General features: G+C 43.5%; 1 protein-coding gene across 2 annotated transcripts in view; it reads left to right on the top strand.

Moving 5' to 3' along the window:
• Positions 1 to 227: 227 nt before the first annotated feature.
• EEPD1 (endonuclease/exonuclease/phosphatase family domain containing 1) overlaps positions 228 to 21,744 on the top strand; it is a 144,034-nt gene continuing 122,517 nt past the window's right edge. The window contains exons 1-2 of one of the 2 annotated variants that reach the window (XM_077119891.1): positions 228 to 319; positions 1,416 to 2,485. In XM_077119891.1, coding sequence (XP_076976006.1) covers positions 1,608 to 2,485 — 878 coding nt within the window. In that variant the 5' untranslated portion in view covers positions 228 to 319; positions 1,416 to 1,607. Of the gene's footprint in view, positions 320 to 576; positions 982 to 1,415; positions 2,486 to 21,744 lie in introns of those variants that run through there. The other variant, XM_077119881.1, reaches the window with a different exon arrangement.

Raw genomic sequence — 21,744 nt, 5'->3', positions numbered from 1 at the left:
GAAAAAGCAACCGAGAGGTTCTCACCCCGCGCCACACTACTCAGCTTCTATCCCAGTCAGCCCTCCTCCACCCGCAAGCTAACGCGGCCACAACCCAGGATAGGGAACTGCAGACCCGAGGATAATTCTTCCTCCAACCCAGACTTCTACCCCGCCCGCAGGACCCTAGCCCCGCCCCCAAGCCGTCTGGCTCCGCCCCCTCGCGCTCCCGCCTTCCTCTCCGTACTCTCGGGTACAGTCCCTCGCGCTCCCGGGTCTCGCCCCCGCGCCCTGCCAGCCATCCGACGCTCCAGGGCCTGCCCTCGCGTTCTCCGACCGGGTAACCTGCGTCCTGTTCTTCACTCCACGCGCCCGGGCTCCATTTCAGCGCGCTATGGCCTTGTCTGTCGGTTTTCTGGCCCCGCCCCAGTTCTCTGGCCCCGCCCCCGAGCTCCACAGTCCTCCTCCGCGCTCCCTGGTCCGGTTTCCACCCTCACGCGCCCGGGCCCCGCCTCTCGCGCTCCTGGGCCCCGCCCCCACGTGCCCCGGTTGCTGGGCGAGCTGGGGGAGGAGTTGCCGCGCGGGGGGGAGGCGGGGCGAGCGCCGGCGAAGGCGCCGGTGGCGCGCCTGGGACTTTGGCTTTGACACCGACCGCGAGCGGGAGCGGTGGCGCTAGTGTTAGGGGGGTGGACGCGGCTCTGCGGGATCCCGCGCCGGAGTTGGGCGCAGGACTTTTTGCCTGGGTGAACGCAGCTGCGGCGACGTCGCAAGTCTTGGTGCAGCCGCGGCGTCCGGATTTCGCCGTCACCCCCGGGTAGCCCTGCTCCCTCTATCCGCCCTGGGAGGGCGACGCTGAGAGTTTCTCCATCAGAAAGAGCCGGGACGCGCGGCACAACGCGGAGTGGGACCGGGCCTGGGGCCCGACCACCGACCCCTAACCTCGCGGTCACCAGGGCTGGAACAGGGGCCCGGTGCGCTCTCGCTTGGGCTTAGGAACCGCAGGTGGGGGCCGGCGGCGGGTCGGTGGGGTCGGTAAGCCTTTTCCCAGCGCCCTCACTGGGGAGGACTGAGTTTCCAACTTGCAGGTGGTGCTGAGTGTCAGGCGCGGAGGTGGGTGCGTCCTCCCTTTGGTCCTGGGCCCGAGATGGCCCCAGCACTGCCAGAGTTAAGAGAGGCAGGGAGAAGAGGCTGGGGCTGTGGGGATGAGTCTCCTGTCTAGAGAAGCGGCTCATAGCCTTTTTAGACCCCAAGGTGATAAAAATCGGATAAAACCCCGATTTCTCCAGAGGAAAATCAACATAAATTGTGCATTTTCAGGGGTTGGTGGACGACCGCCAACCCAGGACTCCTGGTTAAGAACTCCAGCCGTAGATAGTGAGTGCTAATGCCACTTGATTAATTCAATCGATTTGTGTATTTATTAATTTGTTTTCCAGGTGGCTAAGTGAAAGGCACTTTTTGGTTCTCTGGGCATGGAAGATTTGGTCCGTGCCTGTGGTAACGGCCTCAGCTCCTGAATCCTGCACCTTCTGTTCTTCTGTGCATGTACTGTCCATCTGGCTTCCTCCCTAGCCAGAGCGTTCTTCACTGGTGGTGAGACCTTCCTAGGCTCCTGACTCTGGCCAGCAATGGGGAGCACCCTGGGCTGCCACCGCTCCATCCCCAGGGACCCCTCAGACCTGTCCCACAGCCGCAAGTTCAGTGCAGCCTGCAACTTCAGCAACATCCTGGTGAATCAGGAGCGGCTCAACATCAACACCGCCACGGAGGAGGAGCTGATGACCCTGCCTGGGGTGACCAGGGCTGTGGCACGCAGCATTGTGGAGTACCGTGAGTACATCGGAGGCTTCAAGAAGGTAGAGGACCTGGCACTGGTCAGCGGCGTGGGGGCCACCAAGCTAGAGCAGGTCAAGTTTGAGATCTGCGTGAGCAGCAAGGGCAGCTCTGCACAGCATTCTCCCAGCTCCCTGCGGCGGGACCTGCTGGCCGAGCAGCAGCCTCACCACCTGGCCACCTCCGTGCCACTCACCCCTCGTGTCAACATCAACACTGCCACCCCGGCTCAGCTCATGAGCGTGCGAGGTCTCACGGAGAAGATGGCCCTCGGCATCGTGGACTACCGCCGTGAGCATGGGCCCTTTCGCAGCGTGGAGGACCTGGTGAGGATGGATGGCATCAATGCCACCTTTCTGGACAAGATTCGGCACCAGGTGTTTGCTGAGCGGTCCAGGCCCCCATCCACCCACACCAATGGGGGCCTAACCTTCACAGCCAAGCCTCACCCCAGCCCCACCTCCCTGAGCCTGCAGAGTGAGGACCTGGACCTGCCTCCAGGGGGACCCACCCAGATTATCTCCACTCGGCCTTCGGTGGAGGCCTTTGGAGGCACCCGGGAGGGGCGGCCTGTGCTGAGGCTGGCCACCTGGAACTTGCAGGGCTGCTCGATGGAGAAGGCAAACAACCCTGGGGTGCGAGAGGTGGTGTGCATGACGCTACTGGAGAACAGGTGAGCACAGGAATCACCAGGGGAGCTGGGGGTGCAGGTACCTCTTGCATGGCTTACTTGTATATGTGGATGCAAATGAATGGACTTCTTTTGGGTATGGGGGTTGCAAGAGCATTTAAACAGTGTTTTTGAGGCTCCAGACAATATTGTCACCTGAAGCTAGGTGCTCTTGCTCCAGAATTTTCTGAATACAGCTGTCTGGGCTTGTGGCCCATGTCTTGAATGTGTTATACTTGAGATTGATTCATAATTTTGGGGTAAGTGGAGATTGGGTTGATGTTACTGCTTTGGAGAATCAGGTTTATACCATATCAGAAACTCCAAGCCAGAGAACCATTGGACAGTTTTGCATGTAAGAAAGAGCTAACTGGTTTTTTTTAATGAAAGGAAAAATCATGTTTGTTCTATCAAATATGCATATTTGTATGAGCAAAATCATCTTAATGGTTGGGTATTTGCAAACACATCCATTGTGTAAGAATACCAAGATGCTGTGAACAAATCACACTTCATTCTTTTTCCTTATTTAACCAGAAGTTGGTTTTAAGTCTCACAGTTGCTGCCCACTATATGTGTAACCCCTTCTGTCTCTTGACCACATGAGGCCAAGCTGACAAATGTGCGTATTGGCCAGATTTTCCTATTTGAACCAGAAGAGAAGAGAATTGTATGTTTGGCTGTTATTACAGATTGTTTCCATTATTCACAACACTGCTCTCTGTAGGCACTTCCGTTAACCCCCCATAAAACAGAACAATATTATTGTAGCAGTAACTCCTGCTGTTAGTAAAATAGTGTGGTGTACAATGTAATCAACTTTGGGAAGGAAGGGAATATTTTTAATGAGCCCTTCCAGGTCAGAAATGTTCTCATTCTGGACTTGAGGAATTTTGCCCTGCCACCCACCGGAGGTGCAGTCTGTGGGTGACTGGTTGCTGCTTTGCTTTGCACGGAGTTGTTAGTGAGGCAGCAGTTTGGTGATGTGAAGTGAGTTCTCGGCAGGAACCACGATGCAGTGTGGCAGAGCATCCAGATAAATGAGCAAAGAGAAAAGCAGGTCAGAATGGTTCCCCGGCATCATCCCGGTGGTACGCTCTCATCACTGAGGAGAGGGGACATGCGCCGGCCAGAGAATTGGACCTGAGGAGCCCTGGAGCACTCCTCCTGTACTGCTGTGTCCTCAGTTTTGCTCCATAACTCACTCCATTTGCAAAATCATCTTTTATGGCAGTGAGAGTTGGACTCAGTTCTGGGAGATATTTATGAGGAATGGCTAGATAATTGTTCCGCCTGTCATTAGCACCATGGGTGTATGAATGGGAGGAGAGGTAGAGGAAGGGAGAGCCTGCTGTCTGATTCCTACCATGAGTTTTCCTGGGTAGGGGTGGGTGATTTGGGAGTGGCCATGACATTGGTGGTGGTAGAATGAAGTGCTGTAGTTGCACCTGTAGTGAGGGCAGACTCAGAATCTGAAGCTGCCCCAGTGGGAATGACTGGGCAGTCCTTGCCCGTTTGCTGGTGACAGTGGTTCTCAAAGTATGTTCCCTGCACCGGCAGCATCAACTACTGACTTGGAAACTGGGTTTCCGTGTTTTACCATCATCTCCAGGTGATGCTGATGCACGCTGAAGTCTGAGAATAATTATATTTTGTGGTGGGCAATCTGTTGTCCCACTGGGTTTCTCTTAAAAAAACTCTGCACTGACTCTTTTGAAAAGCTCAATGAATTCATGTAGCGCTTTCCAGTTGCTGTTTTTTCCTTTCACTGTTCTATCACTATAGTCATTTAACCCTGTCACGTTTCTTCTGGCCAGGGTTTGCGGGGCTTGTTCATCTTCTAGGACCTATGAATGTGAAGGGTTGGTAATGGGAAAATGAGCAAGAGAGGGCCAGCCTCAGCATCTGCTCTTCTCTGCAGCGCAGGGACAGGGTATCCAGGGAATCACCGAGGAAGAGGGCGAACAACTCTCATCCAGTGTGCAGTTGTTAGGATTTATGTTGTTTTTTTTTTTTCCTCCTTTGGACTTCCTAGAGGGATAATGATGATTAGCAGAAGCCATTAAACTGCTGTCTTTGTGCAGGAATATCTCACCCAAACCCAGTAGGGTGTAAAAGCTGACTTGTGCCCCCTCGCATTTATCAAAGTAGGTGACAACTGCCGTCCTGTAGGTTGGTGGCTCTTTTTGCCTGGTCACGTTGTGTTCAGTACTCTAGGTACTTCCAGCACTTTGTTAGTGTCCAATAAACATGAACTGATAGGCGTAGGGCCTAAAGCCCTGCAGAGCTAGTATGGCTGTCCCCTGGCACCCACAGACGGCTGGTGGTGACAGTGGTTCCTGTGTCTTTGGAGACAGTCGTGCTCATACTCCAGGAGCTGTTGGTTCATCCCAATTCACAAAAATCTCTCACATAGCAATGTAAGCTGAATACATTTAGTTTGAGCAGGAATGGATGCAGGTAATTTCTTGGTTGGGTTTTATTTTCAAATATGTCTGTATATCATATATATATTTTCATACATATAATAAAAAAGTTCATGAGACTTCTGCATGTGCCTTTATTTTTCCAGCAGCTTTCATATTCATGCTTTTTCCAGTAACACTGAGAAGTCAGTAATGCTTACTTTTCTTAATGATGCCCTATCTATGGGTGAGGATACTACAACCAAAGATGTTAAATGACTTGCCTCTGTCACACAGCTCATTAGTTACCCACTGGGGCTAGGACCCAGAGCTTCTGACTTTTTGCAAGCAAGCTGTAGTTTGTAAGCCTGTCCGTCACTTTTACTTACCTCTCGTTCTGTCATCCCACACTCTGCCTAACCAGGGGATACTTGCCAAAATGTATACCAGTCACATTAAAAAAAAAAATCCCATTTTAAAGAAACTCTTGGGCAGTTCTTTTTGCAAACGAATTAGCTAACTCTTGGTTTTCCTTTCTGTAACTTTGCTTTAATAGGAAAGGGTGCTTCTACAGGATGGGAGTCAGAGTGCTTTCTTGCCCTGAAATGTTGCTGCATTGGTGGGTGAGCATGGATGTGCTACAACAAAGTGTGTTTGACACGTGGTAAGCCTGAGGGAGGACAGCACAAAGGTAGACAAACACAAACACAGGGTCACCAGGCTCCCTCAGGACATCACCCTGAGCACAGAACCGATGGATTTCATCAGTTTCCTTTGCCAAATCTCAGTCTTGGGCAATGTTTTCCCTTGTTCAGTATTTATGGAGCAAGACCAAAAGAGGAATGCTTCTGCAATCCACATATGAAATGAAGAGTGTTTAATTTTTGCTTTCTAATTTGTTCTATTTTGGAAAGTCCCTTTGGTTACTGAAAGTACAAGCCCTGGGGAAGGTGTTAGATAATCTCTAAAAGAAATAGTGAGATTTAACCTCCTAGTTGCTCATTTTCCCCCCTTGGCCTGTATCATAAGGGAACTCGAACATCAAAATCTGCAGCCTTGCAATGATTTAAAGCTGTTTTCTTGCCATACATCTGCAGTATCACAGCACAAGGTGGATTAGTACCTGGCACTGATTGTGAAAAGAGAGAATTCATTTTATTTGACCTGATTAGTAGGACCAGTTTTGGTATAAGCTATTTTGTCATTTGATTTCATTTATTGGAAACTATGTATTGAATGCCTACTGTGTATGTGCATAAGCCAGATTCAGGAATCAGCTTGGCCTGTTATTTGAGAGTTGAGTAACTGTGGACCCACATATATAGTTCAGCATCAAAACAGTCTGGTAAATCCAGATTTTGGGGGTAAGCCACTGAACATGACTGATACCTGGATGTGTTTTTCTTATACGAGTAATAGGCTCATCCTGGGGGATTGAAGATGGTTGGGGTAGGTGAATGGAATCAGATGTAATATCTGGGGCAAATGCCTTTGCAGTCCCCTTAAAGTAGAAATTGTGAAATCCCTCTTGACCACCGTGGAAACTGGGGCTCAGAGAGATTAAATTGCATCCCTGCAACCTTCAGAAATACACATGTTGCACTCAGGGCTTGAAGCCCAGCAGGCAGTTCTGTGTGATTTCAGATTGAAGAGGTAGAATGGGTTTCCTAACTAGGGGGAAGTTCCCACTGCACCCCGGGACCCATCTGCTCTTTCCTTTCTGTTTGGGTGTTAGGTGACCCCGAATCAGTGTCTTGGGAGAAGCAGGGCTGGGACAGGCCTCTGAAGGCCTCTGCTCCCTTCCTGTTTTTGTTCCTCTGAAGGACGGGCTCCTGGCCAGAGGTGAGCAGACCCAGAGGGCGTCAGAGCCCCTCCACCCAGCCCCTGAAATGCAAGTCTGTGACCTTGGGACCGACTCCAAGGTGGAGTTCCAGTTTTCCCAGCCAAGGAGCTTTGAATCGTTTCCAGAGACAAAGGTTATTAGTAATAGGACTGCTGTGGATTAATTAGAGAAGACAATGTGAATGGAGGAAAATTCTGGTTTGGTCATAAAACTCCATGGTTTGTCTCCTTGGGATTTATTTCCCTAAAGGAAAAGGACTTACTTTTGACTTTCAAGTAAAGTTGGGTCTATTTTGGGTCTGATTTCAGACTGTTTGGGGATTTTATAATATTGATTCTCCCAGGGGCTATTCATTCTTTTATCATTCATTCACTGAACAGATGTTTTTTGAGCTCTCCTTAGGTACCAGGTTCTGCCTTAGACCTTGGCAATGAAGTGGAGAAGACAAAGTTCATGCTCTTGTGGAGCTTCCTGGGAAGGGGTAGGGTGGACAAACAAGGCAATAAATAGATAAATAATTACATATATCAGTGAATATTGAGAAGGATGATGGAGACAAGTTGAAGTGACGCTTGTTTAGATAGATGGGGTGGGGGGTGGAAATCAATGAAGGCCTCAGATGAAGACTGATGGATGAGAAGGAGCCAGGCATGGAAAACCTGGGGAAAAGAGTGTTCCACCTGAGGGACCAGCAGGTGCAATGACCCTGCAAGGTAGAGCGCTTGTTCTGGAGATGGACAGAGGCCACCAGAGCCCAGGGTGTGGCAGGTGGGTGGAGTTGCAGAGAGGCAGGACCAGATTGGGTGGGACATCTGAGGATTTTGTGTTAATAGTAGAGGGAGGCCACAGATTATGAGCCAATGAAATGACCTCTTAAACAGGCTATTCTGCTGTTGGGGTCTGCATGGAGTGGGGTCCTGAGAGTTAAGCAAAGAGACTGTTGGCAGGGTCTAAGCTAAAAAGAGCAGGAGCTGGGGAGCTGAGTGAAGAGGTGGGATCCTTTCAAAGTAAAACCTAGAGAGGCTTGTCTCCAGTTTGGATATTGTGAGGACTAACTGGTGGCCTATTTGAAATACTGTGAGAGCCCTAGAAGCTAGGCTCAGAGGCATTTAAGAAATCCTGGGGTTGACTGGGCTGGCTAGATGCCTCTGTATTATGTCACCATGCTGCAGCTTACTTACCTCACTGCTCCCTGTGAGGTCCCTGTGCTACTGCTGAGTCTGGACAGGTGTGAGATTTGGTTCCATAGAGGTTGAAATAAGAGACATGGCCTGTCCTCTGGACACACAGGGCATTTGATGAAGCCACATGGGCTTTGTAGTATCAATTACATATAGATGAAGGGCATATTTGGGGGATTTCAGGTATTTCTATCAAAAGACATTGACGTAAATTTAACTCAACATTTATCGATCACCTGCTCTGTGCTGTCAGGTGAGGTGGGGGCTCAGGGAGATCGAGGTCAGTGGCCAGGGAGCTTGCAGTCTCAGAGAAGACACCCATTCGGCTGGTGAATTATGTTATGAAGGAGGAAGTAAAGCTCCCTATGGGACCCAAGAGGGCATGGGGTTGTGGCTCCATCTGCTTTGCTCCGGGGGTATATAGAGAAGCCTGAGCCTCAGGGGAAAGATGAGGGGTGAGGATGCAGTCAGGTGATTGGGAAGGAGCTAGTCTGGACGGGAGGGTGGAGTCTGGGAGGCCCCACAGGTGAAAGGCAGAAACCCCCCAAATGACCCCCACCAGTTCAGAGTCAGGAGGCTGTCTGATTCGCTTCAGGCTTATGATCTGAAATACTGAGAGGGCACAGCAGGCTCCAACACAAGGAGAATCTCTGCAGTCAGAGATTCCAGTGCTTAGGAAGCAGTGAGGTATGCATTATTCATGGTATGTTATTTTTATTTCAAAATCACCCCACCTTAAAGGCGGTTTCACCCTGCCATTCCTTAATAATGATTTCCCCTGATACAATTAAAATAATGCATTTCACTAAAATTTGATTTGCTCAGCATAGACACATTGTGTGTGGCAACATACAGCTGTGTGGAAATTCCACCCCAGTGACTCCGGAACGCCAAAACTCCAGAAGATGCCACAAAAAATGCCCCTCTCTACCTGACAGTCTTCCAAGGCCTGAACAAATATTTGGGAACCTTAGAACCTTCCTGATCCTAATCTTGATGACTGTACACAGACCTGGCTCGAGAGAGCAGTTCTTATTTTAATTCAACAGCTGCCCACAGAGCTGAATTCCACTGGACAGAAACCCTGGTGCCATATGCTCACTGTATATGTTTCATTATAAAGAAATGTCTTGAATCCTTCTATCCAAGCGTCAGATAAAAAACTTGTGTTTTCTTTACTGAGCAGAGTTCCCTAACTTTTTCTTGTCTGTTTCTAATGAGCCCTTGTTTCCGGTGAATTCTATTTTGGTTTAGCCCCTACCTGATTAAGCTATTAAGCTGGGCCTTCAATTGTTTTATCTAGAGGCCACTGCAAATTCTGAAATAAAGTGCTTTGGCCAAGGGAATTTATTGTTCACTACTCACACTTGAAGTTGCATATGTTTTAGTTGTGAGTTTATTGTGTTATAGGGAGCTGCAGTCTTGCCTACTCGCCCGAAAGCTGAAGGGAAAACATTAGAACTTTTTCTTTTCTCAGCTTGTGCTAAAAACCTGGTGTCCTTTAAAGTGGGACGTCTCAAGTGGTTTTTTTGTTCTTTGAAATATTGACCCAGTATCCCATAAAAAAAAAAATGCAACTTTTCCAAAATGTATTTTCAGTTAAGCGAATGAAGTCTGACTTTTAAAATTGTTAGCAGACTGTTAAACGGGAAAAGGTAAAAATTTTCATGACCTCAGTGTACTGATGATTGCTAATAGGTCTTGAACTCAACTCAGCCAGTTGACCCAGGGTTCCTTCTTTCCTTCATTCCTTTCTTGGTGGGTGGTGGTTTAGTCTGCCAAAGCTGCCAGAATGCAACACACCAGAGATGGATTGGCTTTTAATAAAAGGAGATTTATTTAGTTAAAAACGTATAGTTCTTTAGAAGAAAGGCAGCTAACTTTCAGCTGAGGTTCTTTCTTACATGGGAAGGCACAGGGTGATCTCTGCTCGTCTTTTCTCCAGGCGTCTGGGTTTGGACAACTTTCCCCAGGGTGATTCTTTTTTGCATTTCCAAAGGCCTGGGCTGAACTGCGAGTGCTGAGATGAGGTATGCTGAGCTGCTTGGGCTGTGCTATATTGCGCTCTCTCATTTAAGCACCAGCTGATTAAATCAAACATCATTCATTGCAGCAGGCACGCCTCCTAGCTGACTGCAGATGTAATCAGGAACAGATGAGTTTCATGTGCCATTGGCTCATGTCCACAGCAATAGAGCTAGGCACCAATGTACATATTACAATGGTCCTCTAAAATGTGCCATCGACTTAGGAAATACAAGTCTTAGCAGAAAGGGAAGTTGTTTCTAAGAAAACTAAGTGGAATGCCTGACCCTAACTACCACAGGTGGCTTCTGATTGTTTTATCAGTCACTTACAAAGCAATCTCCCAATCTTTTAATTTGAGGACTCATTTTAAAGAGCAAACTGCTTCATGCCCTTCCCTCACCTGGTGATGATTGGTCTTTCAGTTTCTGCTTAATTGCAGTTGTGCTAATCCAACAACCATGATGATTAGCAGTGACAGTTACTGTGGGCGGGGCCTGGGGCTAAGCACTTCAGTGTGCACATCCTGATTATCCTCCTTCGACAGATGCGGAGGTGATGGCTAAGGCCGGCTGAGCCATTTTATCCAAGGTCAGGCAGCTTTCAAGCGGTGGAGCCTGGATTAGAACCCAAGTAGCTGGACTGCAAAGCCTGATGATAAAAAATCTATTCTGAGTTCAGTAATACTTTTCCAGGTGTTTGTATTTTACTCATCACTCCAGCCTTACATACTAGACCACACAATCTCTAACTTGGTTTGAGTTCTGCAAGGTCGTGAGCTCAAGGTCGGTCATCAGGGAGCTGCACGAGTCATCATTTTCTTTGGGGACATAGGTGGACTGCTTGTGAAAGTCTCGGGTAGCTACCTGTAAGCTGGGTGGGATTTAAGCAGATGAACTGGATTCAGGGTGGGGGGCTAGTATTTGTTTCTTCAAATTAGAGCAGGAAGTTAAAGATATTTGCAAAGCAGTCTGAGTGCAGGATACTCTCTATCTTTCTGACTTCTTTGTCTTCTGCAGTTGTCTTGCCCACACCTATTTTGACAGCAGTTTCTTTAAGCAACTTGCTTTGATAGCATCTCTCCAAGCATTCCACTTAGTTTTCTTAGAAACAACTTCCCTTTCTGCTAAGACTTGTATTTCCTAAGTCGATGGCACATTTTAGAGGACCATGGTAATATGTACAACCGGCATAGATAAATCCAGACAAGTGCAGCTGACTTGAGGTAAGCAGCCTGATGCCACTAGTAAGAGTGGAAGCTGGTCCTGCCGGGGGTACTCTTTGCTCTGGCCATTCCTCAGCATGTTTTGCAAACTAAGTGGGGACAGCCTGTGAATCCCTTGAGTAGAGGTTGTTTAGGAAAACATCTGTTGTGTTTTTCAAACACTAGTACCTGGGTCCCAACCCTATTGCTTATTTAGTCTAGCTACAGTACAATTGATTCTCATCACTCATGGGCGTGTCGTGCTATGATGTCACCGCAGACACTGAATTAGTGAGTTCTGAGCCGTCACTCTAGGGGTGATACCAATTAGGTTCCTGCAAGCCACTGGCCTTAACATTTTCATTACAGGATCAGTACAGACCCTTGCTTTGTGTGTGTTCTGATTAAAGATACCTTATTTAATACGTGTTGTTGACTCATTCACATTGAATTCGCTGCCAACAGTATTGTAACTCGTGCCTGAACAAAGCTTATCCAACACATATATTTTCTCCATCCGGCATTTCACAGCTATCTTGTATTTAGGAACACTAGACAGCACTTCAGCATTGTGCTTGGGAACCATTTGAAACAGCGAAATCACCCACAGAAAGCACAGAAAAATGAAAAATGTGGCACTAAATATACCATGAAAAGAATACTTATTCACAGTATGAGAGCTGAAACAAAAAGGCAGCGCTTTGCCTTGCTTGACCTCAGCTGGGAATGTGCATCTCAGGTGACGCAAACTTTCACCTCTCTGTGCCTGTCGGTGAATGACCATGAAAGTGCCGTGAGTATTGATTTTGGCAAGCCAGCAAATTCACAAATGCGGAAATAGAAAATAATGAAGAGCCACTGCATTTGGGGTGTATGTACATTGCAGACACACCGTTGTTTTCTCTGCAAGATTGACTCACAAATAGAACTGGTCAAGAGTTTATTGATATGTTACCCTAGTTCCCCCCAAAATCTCTTACAAATTTTAGAAATAAAAATGGTGAAGTAGTAATGGGCCTTCCTCTTGATTCAAGACTTACAGGAGTCATCATTTTCTTTGGTGACATAGGTGGACTGCTTGTGAAAGTCTTGGATAGCTGCCTGTAAGCTGGGTGGGATTTAAGCAGATGAACTGGATTCGGGGTATGGGGGCTAAGACAGTGTCCCAAGGCTGTAGCTGTTTATTGCCTTTTCTAACGATTCTGCATGGAATTTTTAAAGTTTCATTAAAAAAAAATGTTTACTACATTTCCACGTATGTGAAATTGCCCGAGAAACCATGTTATTACAATATACATGCACTGAACTCAGTGAAGGGGCAGGTAAGACTCTTTAGGGTTGATTTGTAATCTTGTATTATGTTAATTTTAAATGCTTCTGACGTTCATAATAAAAAATGCAGGTAGTTGTTAGATATTGTTAGAGATGCAATTTAGAAATAAAAGTTGCCCCTTTGGGATACATTTAATTGAAGAACACCTGTGTTTACAGGGTGGTTGTTAAAAACCATTGTCATTTATCTCTGAAAATCTGAAATTTCTTGTCATTGATCAGCCATAGCAAGGTATAAAAATAAACTGGATGATGAGTGAAATATAGGACTGAAAAATCATCCATCCATAAACTCCTGATTTCAAACGGTTTGTGTTCATCAGAACAGCCATGGAATTTTTATAGATTGTATTGATAAATGTATTTTTAAATGCAAACTTTTTATGTTTTTTCATCACAAAAGTCTCTTCCAACCCTGAGGCCTTTTTTCCCCGCAGAGAGGGAACAAGAAGTATTTCTGCCAAATACTTTTCAATTCTTAGAAGGAAAAGTAGCTGTTCTTATAGATGAACTGGTTTAAGAAAAATTGCTTCAAGTCTTTCTTCTTAGTTGGTTATGAGGAACCTGACTGCTCTGAGTTTTTCCTGGATAGGTGGTGATTGCAAGGTACTTGTTTCACAATGTAAATTCTACATTGAAGTGACTAGAGGACAATGTCCTCTGAAAAGAGGACAAGCTTGGGGGCTGGAATTCATTCCCTTCCACTTCTGTCCTTCGAACTTGCCAGTCCTGGTTCTCTCCTGAAGCTACAGCAGTGACCCGAAGCCTTCTGCCCTTCCAAGGCAGCAGACAGGCCAGTTTGCCAAGTTCCTTGCATGCTCTTAGCTACAGGTCATGTTGACACTTGAATTTGTCAAATCCTGGACACCAGATTCCATCCCTTTTAGAAATGGTATAGAAAGATGAGACTCAGAGCCACCACCATGAAGCTAACTTGATGTGGCCCTTCCTTGTCCCTGTTGCTAAGCGCTCCATCTGGGGGCTTTCCTACATCCCTGTCAGCGTATTTCCCCTACCCTAAGTCATTTCCTTGGAATTACATGTGTGATGCCAATTGCCTTTTTGATTGGGGCAGGACCAAGTATCTATGGCTCAGTTTGGCACAGCAGGACTCAGGAGTTTGTGGAAGGAATAAATCACCTCTAACGTTTATTGAATATCTATTTTGTCCCTAGTGCTGTTGCCAAGCCCTTTATGTTCTTTAACTACTTTAATCCCCACAGTTTGAAATTGAGGTAAGCAAAGTATCCCATTTCACACATAAGGAAACTCATCTAGGAGAATTTAAGAAAAAGTACCCAAAGTTCCATGGTTGATGAGTATGAAGTGGAAATTCAAAGCCAGGCAGAATTACCTGGTGCCCAAATTCTATTTTAGAATCAGATGCAGAGAATCCATAAACCTGGGGAGGGGTGGGGTAGGACAGGAGGTTGCAAAGGGGCATATGTTTCCAAGCCTTTTTCTATCTAGAGATTATGAGGACACATTGAATTGGGGGTAGGAGCACCCTGTCCTTGCGGAGTACTGTCCTGCAGTGGTTTGGATCTGGCCCTTCAGGAAGTCGTAAATCACCCTGTTCTAGCCTGCCAGGTTAGATATGCTGGGAGGCTGGGCCCTGGGTGGGCTGGCTTTTTGTTTTTTTAAAATTGAGATATAATTCACATATCATACAATTCACCCTTTAAAAATGTATAATTTGGTGTTTTTTAGTATATTCACAGAGTTTTGCAACCATCACCAATATCTAATTCTATAAAATTTTCATTGCCCAAGAGGAAATCTCATGCCCATTAGGGATAAGGCAAGCACTCCCTATTCCTCCCTCCACTCAGGTTCTGGCAACCACTAATCTACTTTCTGTCATATGGATTTGCTTATTCTGGGCATTTCATAAGTGGAATCATGCTCTGTGTGGCCTTTTGTGTTTGACTTGTTTCATGTAACATGTTTTCAAGGTTTATCCACCTCATATAGCATGAATTAATGCTTCATTACTTTTTTATGGCTGAAAAATACTTCATTATATGGATTTACCACATTTTTTTTCCTCTATTGGGAAAGTTGATGGACATTTGGGTTGTTTCTACTTCTTTTGGCTTTTGTATGAACATTGGTTTATGAGTTTTGGTGTGGATATGTATATTAGTTTGTTAAGCTGCTGGAATGCAATATACCAGAAATGGAAGGCTTTTAAAAAGGGAATTTATTGTGTTACAAGGTTACCATTCTAAGTCTATAAAAATGTCCACACTGAGGCATCCAGGTAAAAATACCTTAATTCAAGGAAGGCCAGATGGGTCTAGAACACCTCTGTCAGCTGGGAAGATACATAGCTGGCATTTGCTGGTCCCTTACTCCTGGGCTCTGTTGCTTTCAGCCTCTGTCCTGTGGGGGTTCCTCACTTTGCTTCTCAGGGTCTGGCTTTCATCTCGTGGCTTTCTTTGGCTCTCTCCAGTTTCTGTCTTGCTTAAGAATTCATGAGAAGGCACTTGGCAACATTTGTTGGGCTCCAAGCATCTCCAGACTTCCATGTTTCTGTTCTGAGCTCTCTCCAAAATGTTTCCTCTTTTAAAGGACTCCCGTAAACAAATCAAGACCTATCTGGAATGGGTGAAGTCACATTTCCATCTAATCAAAAGATCTCACCCACAATTGGGTGTGCCACATCCCGTGGAGATAATCAGAAAATTCTGCCATACAGTATTGAATCAGGATTAAAAGAAATGGCTGCCCCCACAAGATTGGGTCAAGTTTAAAACATGGCTTTTCTGGGGTATATAATACCTTCAACCAGCACAACGTGTTTTTATTCCTCATGAGTACCTATCTAGGAGTGGAATTGCCGGCTCATGTGCTAACTCTGTGTTTAACGTTTTGAGATATTAAACCTGCAATACTATTTTCCAAAGTGGCTGCAGCATTTTGCATTCCTACTAGCAGTGTATGAGGGGTCTACTTCCTCCACATTCTGGCTAACACTTATCATCATCTGTCTTTGTTGCCATCCTGGTGAGTGTGCAGTGGACTCTCCTTGTGGTTTTTATTGTATTTTGCTGATGGCTAATTATGTTAATTATTGTTCATGTGCTTAATGGATATTTTTATATGCTCTGTGGATAAATGTCTGTTCAAACTAGGGGGAAGGGTGTTTTTCAACCTGTTTCCAAGATGATAAAATATAAAGTAATCCTTGTGCTGACCCCTGCTTCCTTTACCCTAAGTCCTAGGGTTATTATACTGAAACATAGTCTAGAATAATTGCTTTATAACAGGAAAAAGTGTCTGACTTCCTACAGAAGCAAACCTCCCATCTGAGAAGGAACCTAAAGAATTCCATTTGGCACACTTCATGATTTTGGCTGAAGCATTCTGCCTAAAATGAACTTTTCCAGGTGTCCTTTAAAGGTACTTGGTGTCCTCTGATTTTTCACATCTAAATTATGTGTTTTGGATAGAAATTTAGCTCTTTTTGTCCAAAGCCAAATGTAATTAACAGTATGCCAGGATTTGTAATGAGAGGAGAGTTTTGGAAATTTCATTACCTTATCTGCAAATCACAGGACTCTGGACCAGGAAAGAACCTTTAAAACGCACCTTCTACATACTACAGCCTAAGTCATTGCAGACATGTAAAATTTTTATGTGGGTGTGTGTATATATGAATATGTCTGAGTGTGTTTTTTACTTTTTCTTTTGACCCAAACTCCAATGTGATGTTGTGTCATTATATTCTTCAGTTTGCAGCATCTGCCATCAGTCAGTACAAGGTCTTACTTCTATTTGGTTTTATTTTAAAAATATCTTTTCTTCCCCATTCCCTTCCCCAATTTATTCCCCCCACTCATAGACTCCAAGAATAAAATTTTAAATATGTGTACTTAGACATATCCTTGATAAATGTAGTACTTTTTAAACTTTTTATTGTGAAATATAAAAAAAAAATACAAAATACAAAAAAAAGCATTAAATTTCCAAGTACATTTTAACAAGTAGTTATAGAACAGATTTTAAAGTTTGGTATGGGTTACAGTTCCACAATTTTTCGTTTAATTTCTAGCTGCTCCAAGACACTGGAGGCCAACAGAAACATCAGTATAATGATTCAGCAATCATACTCAATTGTTAGATCCTATCTTCTCTGTTATACTCCTCCTTCTCTTTAATAACATATATACAAACAGCCAAAATGTCCATCAACAGATGAGTGGCTAAACAACAGTGGTTTATACATACAATGTAATATTATGCAGCTGTGAGACAGAATAAAGTTATGAACTATGTAACAACATGGCTGGACCTTGAGGACATTATGCTGAATGAGATTAGCCAGAAACAAAAGGACAAATACTGTATGGTCTCATTGATATGAACTAACATCAGTGAATGAACTTGGAGAACTCCATTTGGTAACAGAGACCATCAAGAGATAGAAATAGGGTAGATATTGGGTAATTGGAGCTGAAGGGATACAGATTGTACAATTCAGAAATGGATAACACAATATTACCTAACTGTAATACAATAATATTAGTACACTGAATGAAGCTGAATGTGAGAATGATAGAGGGAGGAGGCCTGGGGGCACAAATGAAATCAGAAGGAAAGATAGACAATAAAGGCTGAGATGGTATAATCTAGGAATGCCTAGAGTGTATAATGATAGTGACTAAACGTGCAAGTTTAAAAGCTTCTGCACGAGGAAGAAGAAAGGAATGTCAATACTTCAGGGTGTTGAAAATAGATGATAGTTAATATTTTAAACTTTAACTTATGTGTGAGACTAAAGCAAAAAATGTTTATTTGGTACAAAATTCATATTTTGACTAGTGCAGTGCCTAATATAACTTATGTGAACAGCTTGATTGAACCCCATAAGTACATGGAACCTTGAATAAGGTGTGAGATTTTGTAGGGTTGTCCAGAGTGATGCCCCAATAAATCCCAGAGAGATTTGAACAGTGAATTAAAAAGTATTTACAAAATCCCCTTGGGGGAATGGTGAGAAAGGGGGAAAATTCAACTTCCCCAGGTGTAGATATTCTTGATATACTCACAAGCAAAGGGGACAGCAAAAGCAATAGGCTGAGCCCTCAATCTTGGGGTTTGTTCATATGAAACTTAACCCTGCAAAGAATAGGCTAAGCCTACTTAAAATTAGGCCTTAGAGTCACTCCCAGAGAACCTCTTTTGTTGGGAAGGCCATGGTGGCTCAGTGGCAGAGCTCTTGCCTGCCATCCCTGTCATTCCGGAGATCCAGGTTCGATTCCTGGTGCCCATGAAAAAAAAATAATAAATTAAAAAAATAAAAGAGTCACTCCCAGAGAACCTCTTTTGTTGCTCAGATGTGGCCTCTCTCTCTCAGCCAACACAACAAACAAACTCACTGCCCTCCCCTTCTCTACGTGGGACATGACTCCCAGGGGTGTGGACCTTCCTGGCAATGTGGGACAGAAATCCGAGAATGAGCTAAGACTCAGCATCAAGGGATTGAGAACACCTTCTCAACCAAAAGGGGGAAGAGCAAAATGAGACAAAATAAAATGTCAATGGCTGAGAGATTCCAAACAGAGCTGAGAGATTATTCTGGAGGTTATTCTTATACGTTATATAGATATCATGTTTTTAGTTAAGGTATAATGGAGAGGCTGGAGGGAACTGCCTGAAAATGTAGAGCTGTGTTCCAGTAACCATGTTTCTTGAAGATGATTGTATAATGATAGAGCTTTCGCAGTGTGACTGTGTGACTGTGAAAACCTTATGTCTGATGCTCCTTTTATCTACCTTATCAACAGATGAGTATAACATATAGATTAAAAATAAGTAAATAATGGGGGAACAAATGTTAAAATAAATTTAGTAGAATGAAATGCTAGTGATCAATGAAAGGGAGGAGTAAGGGGTAGGGTATGTATGAATTTTTTTATTTCTTTTTTGGAATTGTAAATGTTCTAAGAAATGGTCATGATGGTGAATATACACTATGTGATGATATTGTGAGTTACTGATTATATATCAAAAATGGAATGATCATATGGTAAGAATGTTTGTGCTTGTAGATCATATGGTAAGAATGTTTGTGCTTACATGATGTTTAATAAAAAATAAAAAAAAATTTAAAAAATCATATATACATAAAAAGCAATAAATTCCAAAGTACATCACAACAGTTAGTTGTAGAAAAGGTTTCAGAGTTTGGTATGGGTTACAATTCCATAATTTTAGGTTTTATTTCTAGCTGCTTTAGGTACTGGAGGCTAAAAGAAATATCAGTATAATGATTCAGCGCTCGTACTCATTTGTTAAACCTAAACTTCTCTGTATAACTTCACCATCACTTTTGACCTTTCTCCCACTGTTTACGGATATTTGGACTATGCCATTTTAATTTTTTCATGTTGGAAGGGCTGTCTATAATATGGAATGAGGGATGGAACTAGTTGATGTTCTGGAAGGGCTGGCCCCTCTCCATTTCACGACTTATCTTGTCCAGGGACTCATCTGGAGGTTTGTAGGTTTTGGAGAGTTACCAAAGTACATGGAACCTTTGTAGGTTCTTATATAATGCTCTAGGTATTCTTTAGGATTGACAAGAATGGTTTTGGTTGGACTCTATTTGAGCTCTCTTAGCCACTGATACCTTATTTGTTCCACTTCTTTTCCCCCTTTTGATTAGGATGGCATTGTTGATCCCATGGTGCCAGGGCCAGGCTCCTCCCTGGGGCTCCTCTCCCATGCCACCAGGGAGACTTTCACCCCTGAATATCATGTCCTGATCAATGTAGTATTTTAATCTATAATTATAGCACTATACTCCACCTTCATTCAATGTTTTGTTTTTAAGATTTCTAGCTGGTTCTTTCCTTCTGACTGCTCTTTGTAGTTTGTTATGTGCCTATATCCATTCTCCAGATAATAGAGACCCAGGCTGTCTCAGATATCCTGCTGTTGGTTAGGCCAAGTATCCCCTTTAGATACCTGTCAGCCATTTGGATTTCCCCTTTGGGCATTGCTTTTCTCATATCTTTGCCCATTTTAAAACATTACCCTCTTTTTTTAGTTATTGGTTTTGAAGTGTTCATATATATTCTAGAAGTGAATCCTTTCTTGGTCTCAGAGTTTGCAAAAATTTTCTCCTAGTCTTTCACCTTCTAGGAGAAAGTCTGTTTATTGTTACCTGGTGTCCTTCACAGAGCAGAAATTATTCATTTTTATGTGGTCAAGTCTATCCATTTTCCTTTTGGATGTTGTTGAAGAAATCCATCTCACCCCAAGTTCCTGAAGCTATACTTTTATAATTTCCTCTAAGAGTTTTTATAGTTTTATCTTCCCCATGTAGGTTTTTAATCTATCTGGGATTTACCTTTGTATATGTTGTGAGATAAGGATCCAATTTTGTATTTCTCAATTTTTCCAGTACTGTCTATGAACAACTTATCCTTTCCCCACTGATTTGGTATGTCACCTTTATCATATGTATACATCAAGCTTTAGTTGTCTATTTGTGTATTCCTATGCCATTGCCACAGTGTTTTTAATACTGTGGTATCTAGTAGGGTGAATCCACTTTTTGGTTCTTCTTAAAAAAATTCTATAACTGTATACATTTTAGTTATCAGTTTGAGTTCCTCGAAATATGCTGTTGGAGTTTTGGCTGGAATTGCACTGACTCTATTGATAAAATTTTAGAAGATATGACATCTTTGCAACATTAAATTATTCTATCCTTGAACATCTCTACTTCTTCATTTATTTCATGTTTCTGTTTTTCTGTTTTTTTTTTTTTAATAAAACTTAACAGTTTTCTCCTTGAAGATCATATACATTTTTTTGTTAGGCTAAATCCTAGATACTTCTATTCATTGTTTTTAAAGATTCCCAGAGAACAGAGTTCTACAGTTTTACTCAGGTACTCATTCCAATATTTAACCAACTGTTTTACTACAATACTTTTCCTTCCACTTATTGTACATCATTTACTTGTAATTTAGGTTCATTTTTCAAAATTTTCCTCAGTAGAAGTAAAAACCAACCAGTCAAAATCTCTTTATAAGGCTCTTTCTTTGTATTTGGAGACCTCAGTTAAATCTCCTTCCACCTTAGGTTCTTACCCTGGATATTTTAAAATTCGTTTTATCTTCCTCCATGGTTCATATCTTTCAAGCATAAATCAGGTCTCTTAGATTGGCCATATATATATTCTTGCATGAGTAATAGATATATAAATATGAGTAGATCTAGCAGAAAAACCAAAACAGATGCTACTAACTTAAAACAAACAAATGTAATAGTGGTCTACAATATAAATGTTTATGTTTAAAAATTTTTTTATACATCAACTTTAGCAGTGAGTCAGACTTTATCAAAGGTCAAATTTGAGCTCAAAGACCTTGGAATTATCTTTTATAATTCAAACATCATTTATTGGGTCTTGTTTTTATAAATCTCTTTTGCTTCTCACATGTCCACGGATTTGTATGTGTGTGACCACAGACATATGTTTGCACATCTCTCCACCCACAGAGTCTCTGGGTATGTGTGAGATATAAATATGCCATCTTTTAAAATAGATATTTACTGTTAATTGCGTCTTTGCTTCTTTCACTTTCTCAGTGAGTATGTATTTTTGAGAAGATCTGTGTGCAGCTGGATGTACATTGCCTTCTATCTAATGATTTGTCTCTCTCCTCTTTCGTTAGTTTCAGCCAAGTCCACTGGTACCTGGCACCTGATTTAATTTAAAAGCAATGCAGGTGAAAATTAGGAATTTCTTTCTATAAGCAGGTTTCCAAACGGCCTGGAATTTACCTGGTGGCTGGTTAAGTCAGAGCCAGCTGCCATGACTTAGATCTTTTGCATAGTACAAAGCTAAGCTTGTCGTCTGTGCTCAAGTAGGGCCTTTACTTTTTTAATGAACTATTTAAAATGAACAAAAACTATAAATAATACTTGGGTCCTTTTTCCCCTTTCCTGTCAGTGCTTTCAAATTTGTCTTAGAGATCCAGTGTCCTCCTATTGCACTGGAATGGATGTTTGTTATTCTTTAGATCCCCTGTCCCCACCCTTTATGAGTTTGGGAAATATCATTCCTAATGAGGCCTGTGGGGGAGCTAAAGATGCAAAGGCTCATTTTCCCAGGACTCTTTGCAGCTGGGGCCTGAGTTCTGCGGGCTGGTTCATCCGTACTAATCTCTGATTTAAAAGCCCGGGCCCCCAACTTTGAGAGACTATAGAGAGCTCCTTCTGGATATGGGGACAGTTTACACACGATTACG

Source organism: Tamandua tetradactyla, chromosome 1, assembly GCF_023851605.1.
Source record: "Tamandua tetradactyla isolate mTamTet1 chromosome 1, mTamTet1.pri, whole genome shotgun sequence".
NCBI classification, from domain to species: Eukaryota; Metazoa; Chordata; class Mammalia; order Pilosa; family Myrmecophagidae; genus Tamandua; species Tamandua tetradactyla.
The sequence above is the reverse complement of the archived record's forward strand: the minus strand, read 5'-3'. Positions and strand labels throughout refer to the sequence as shown.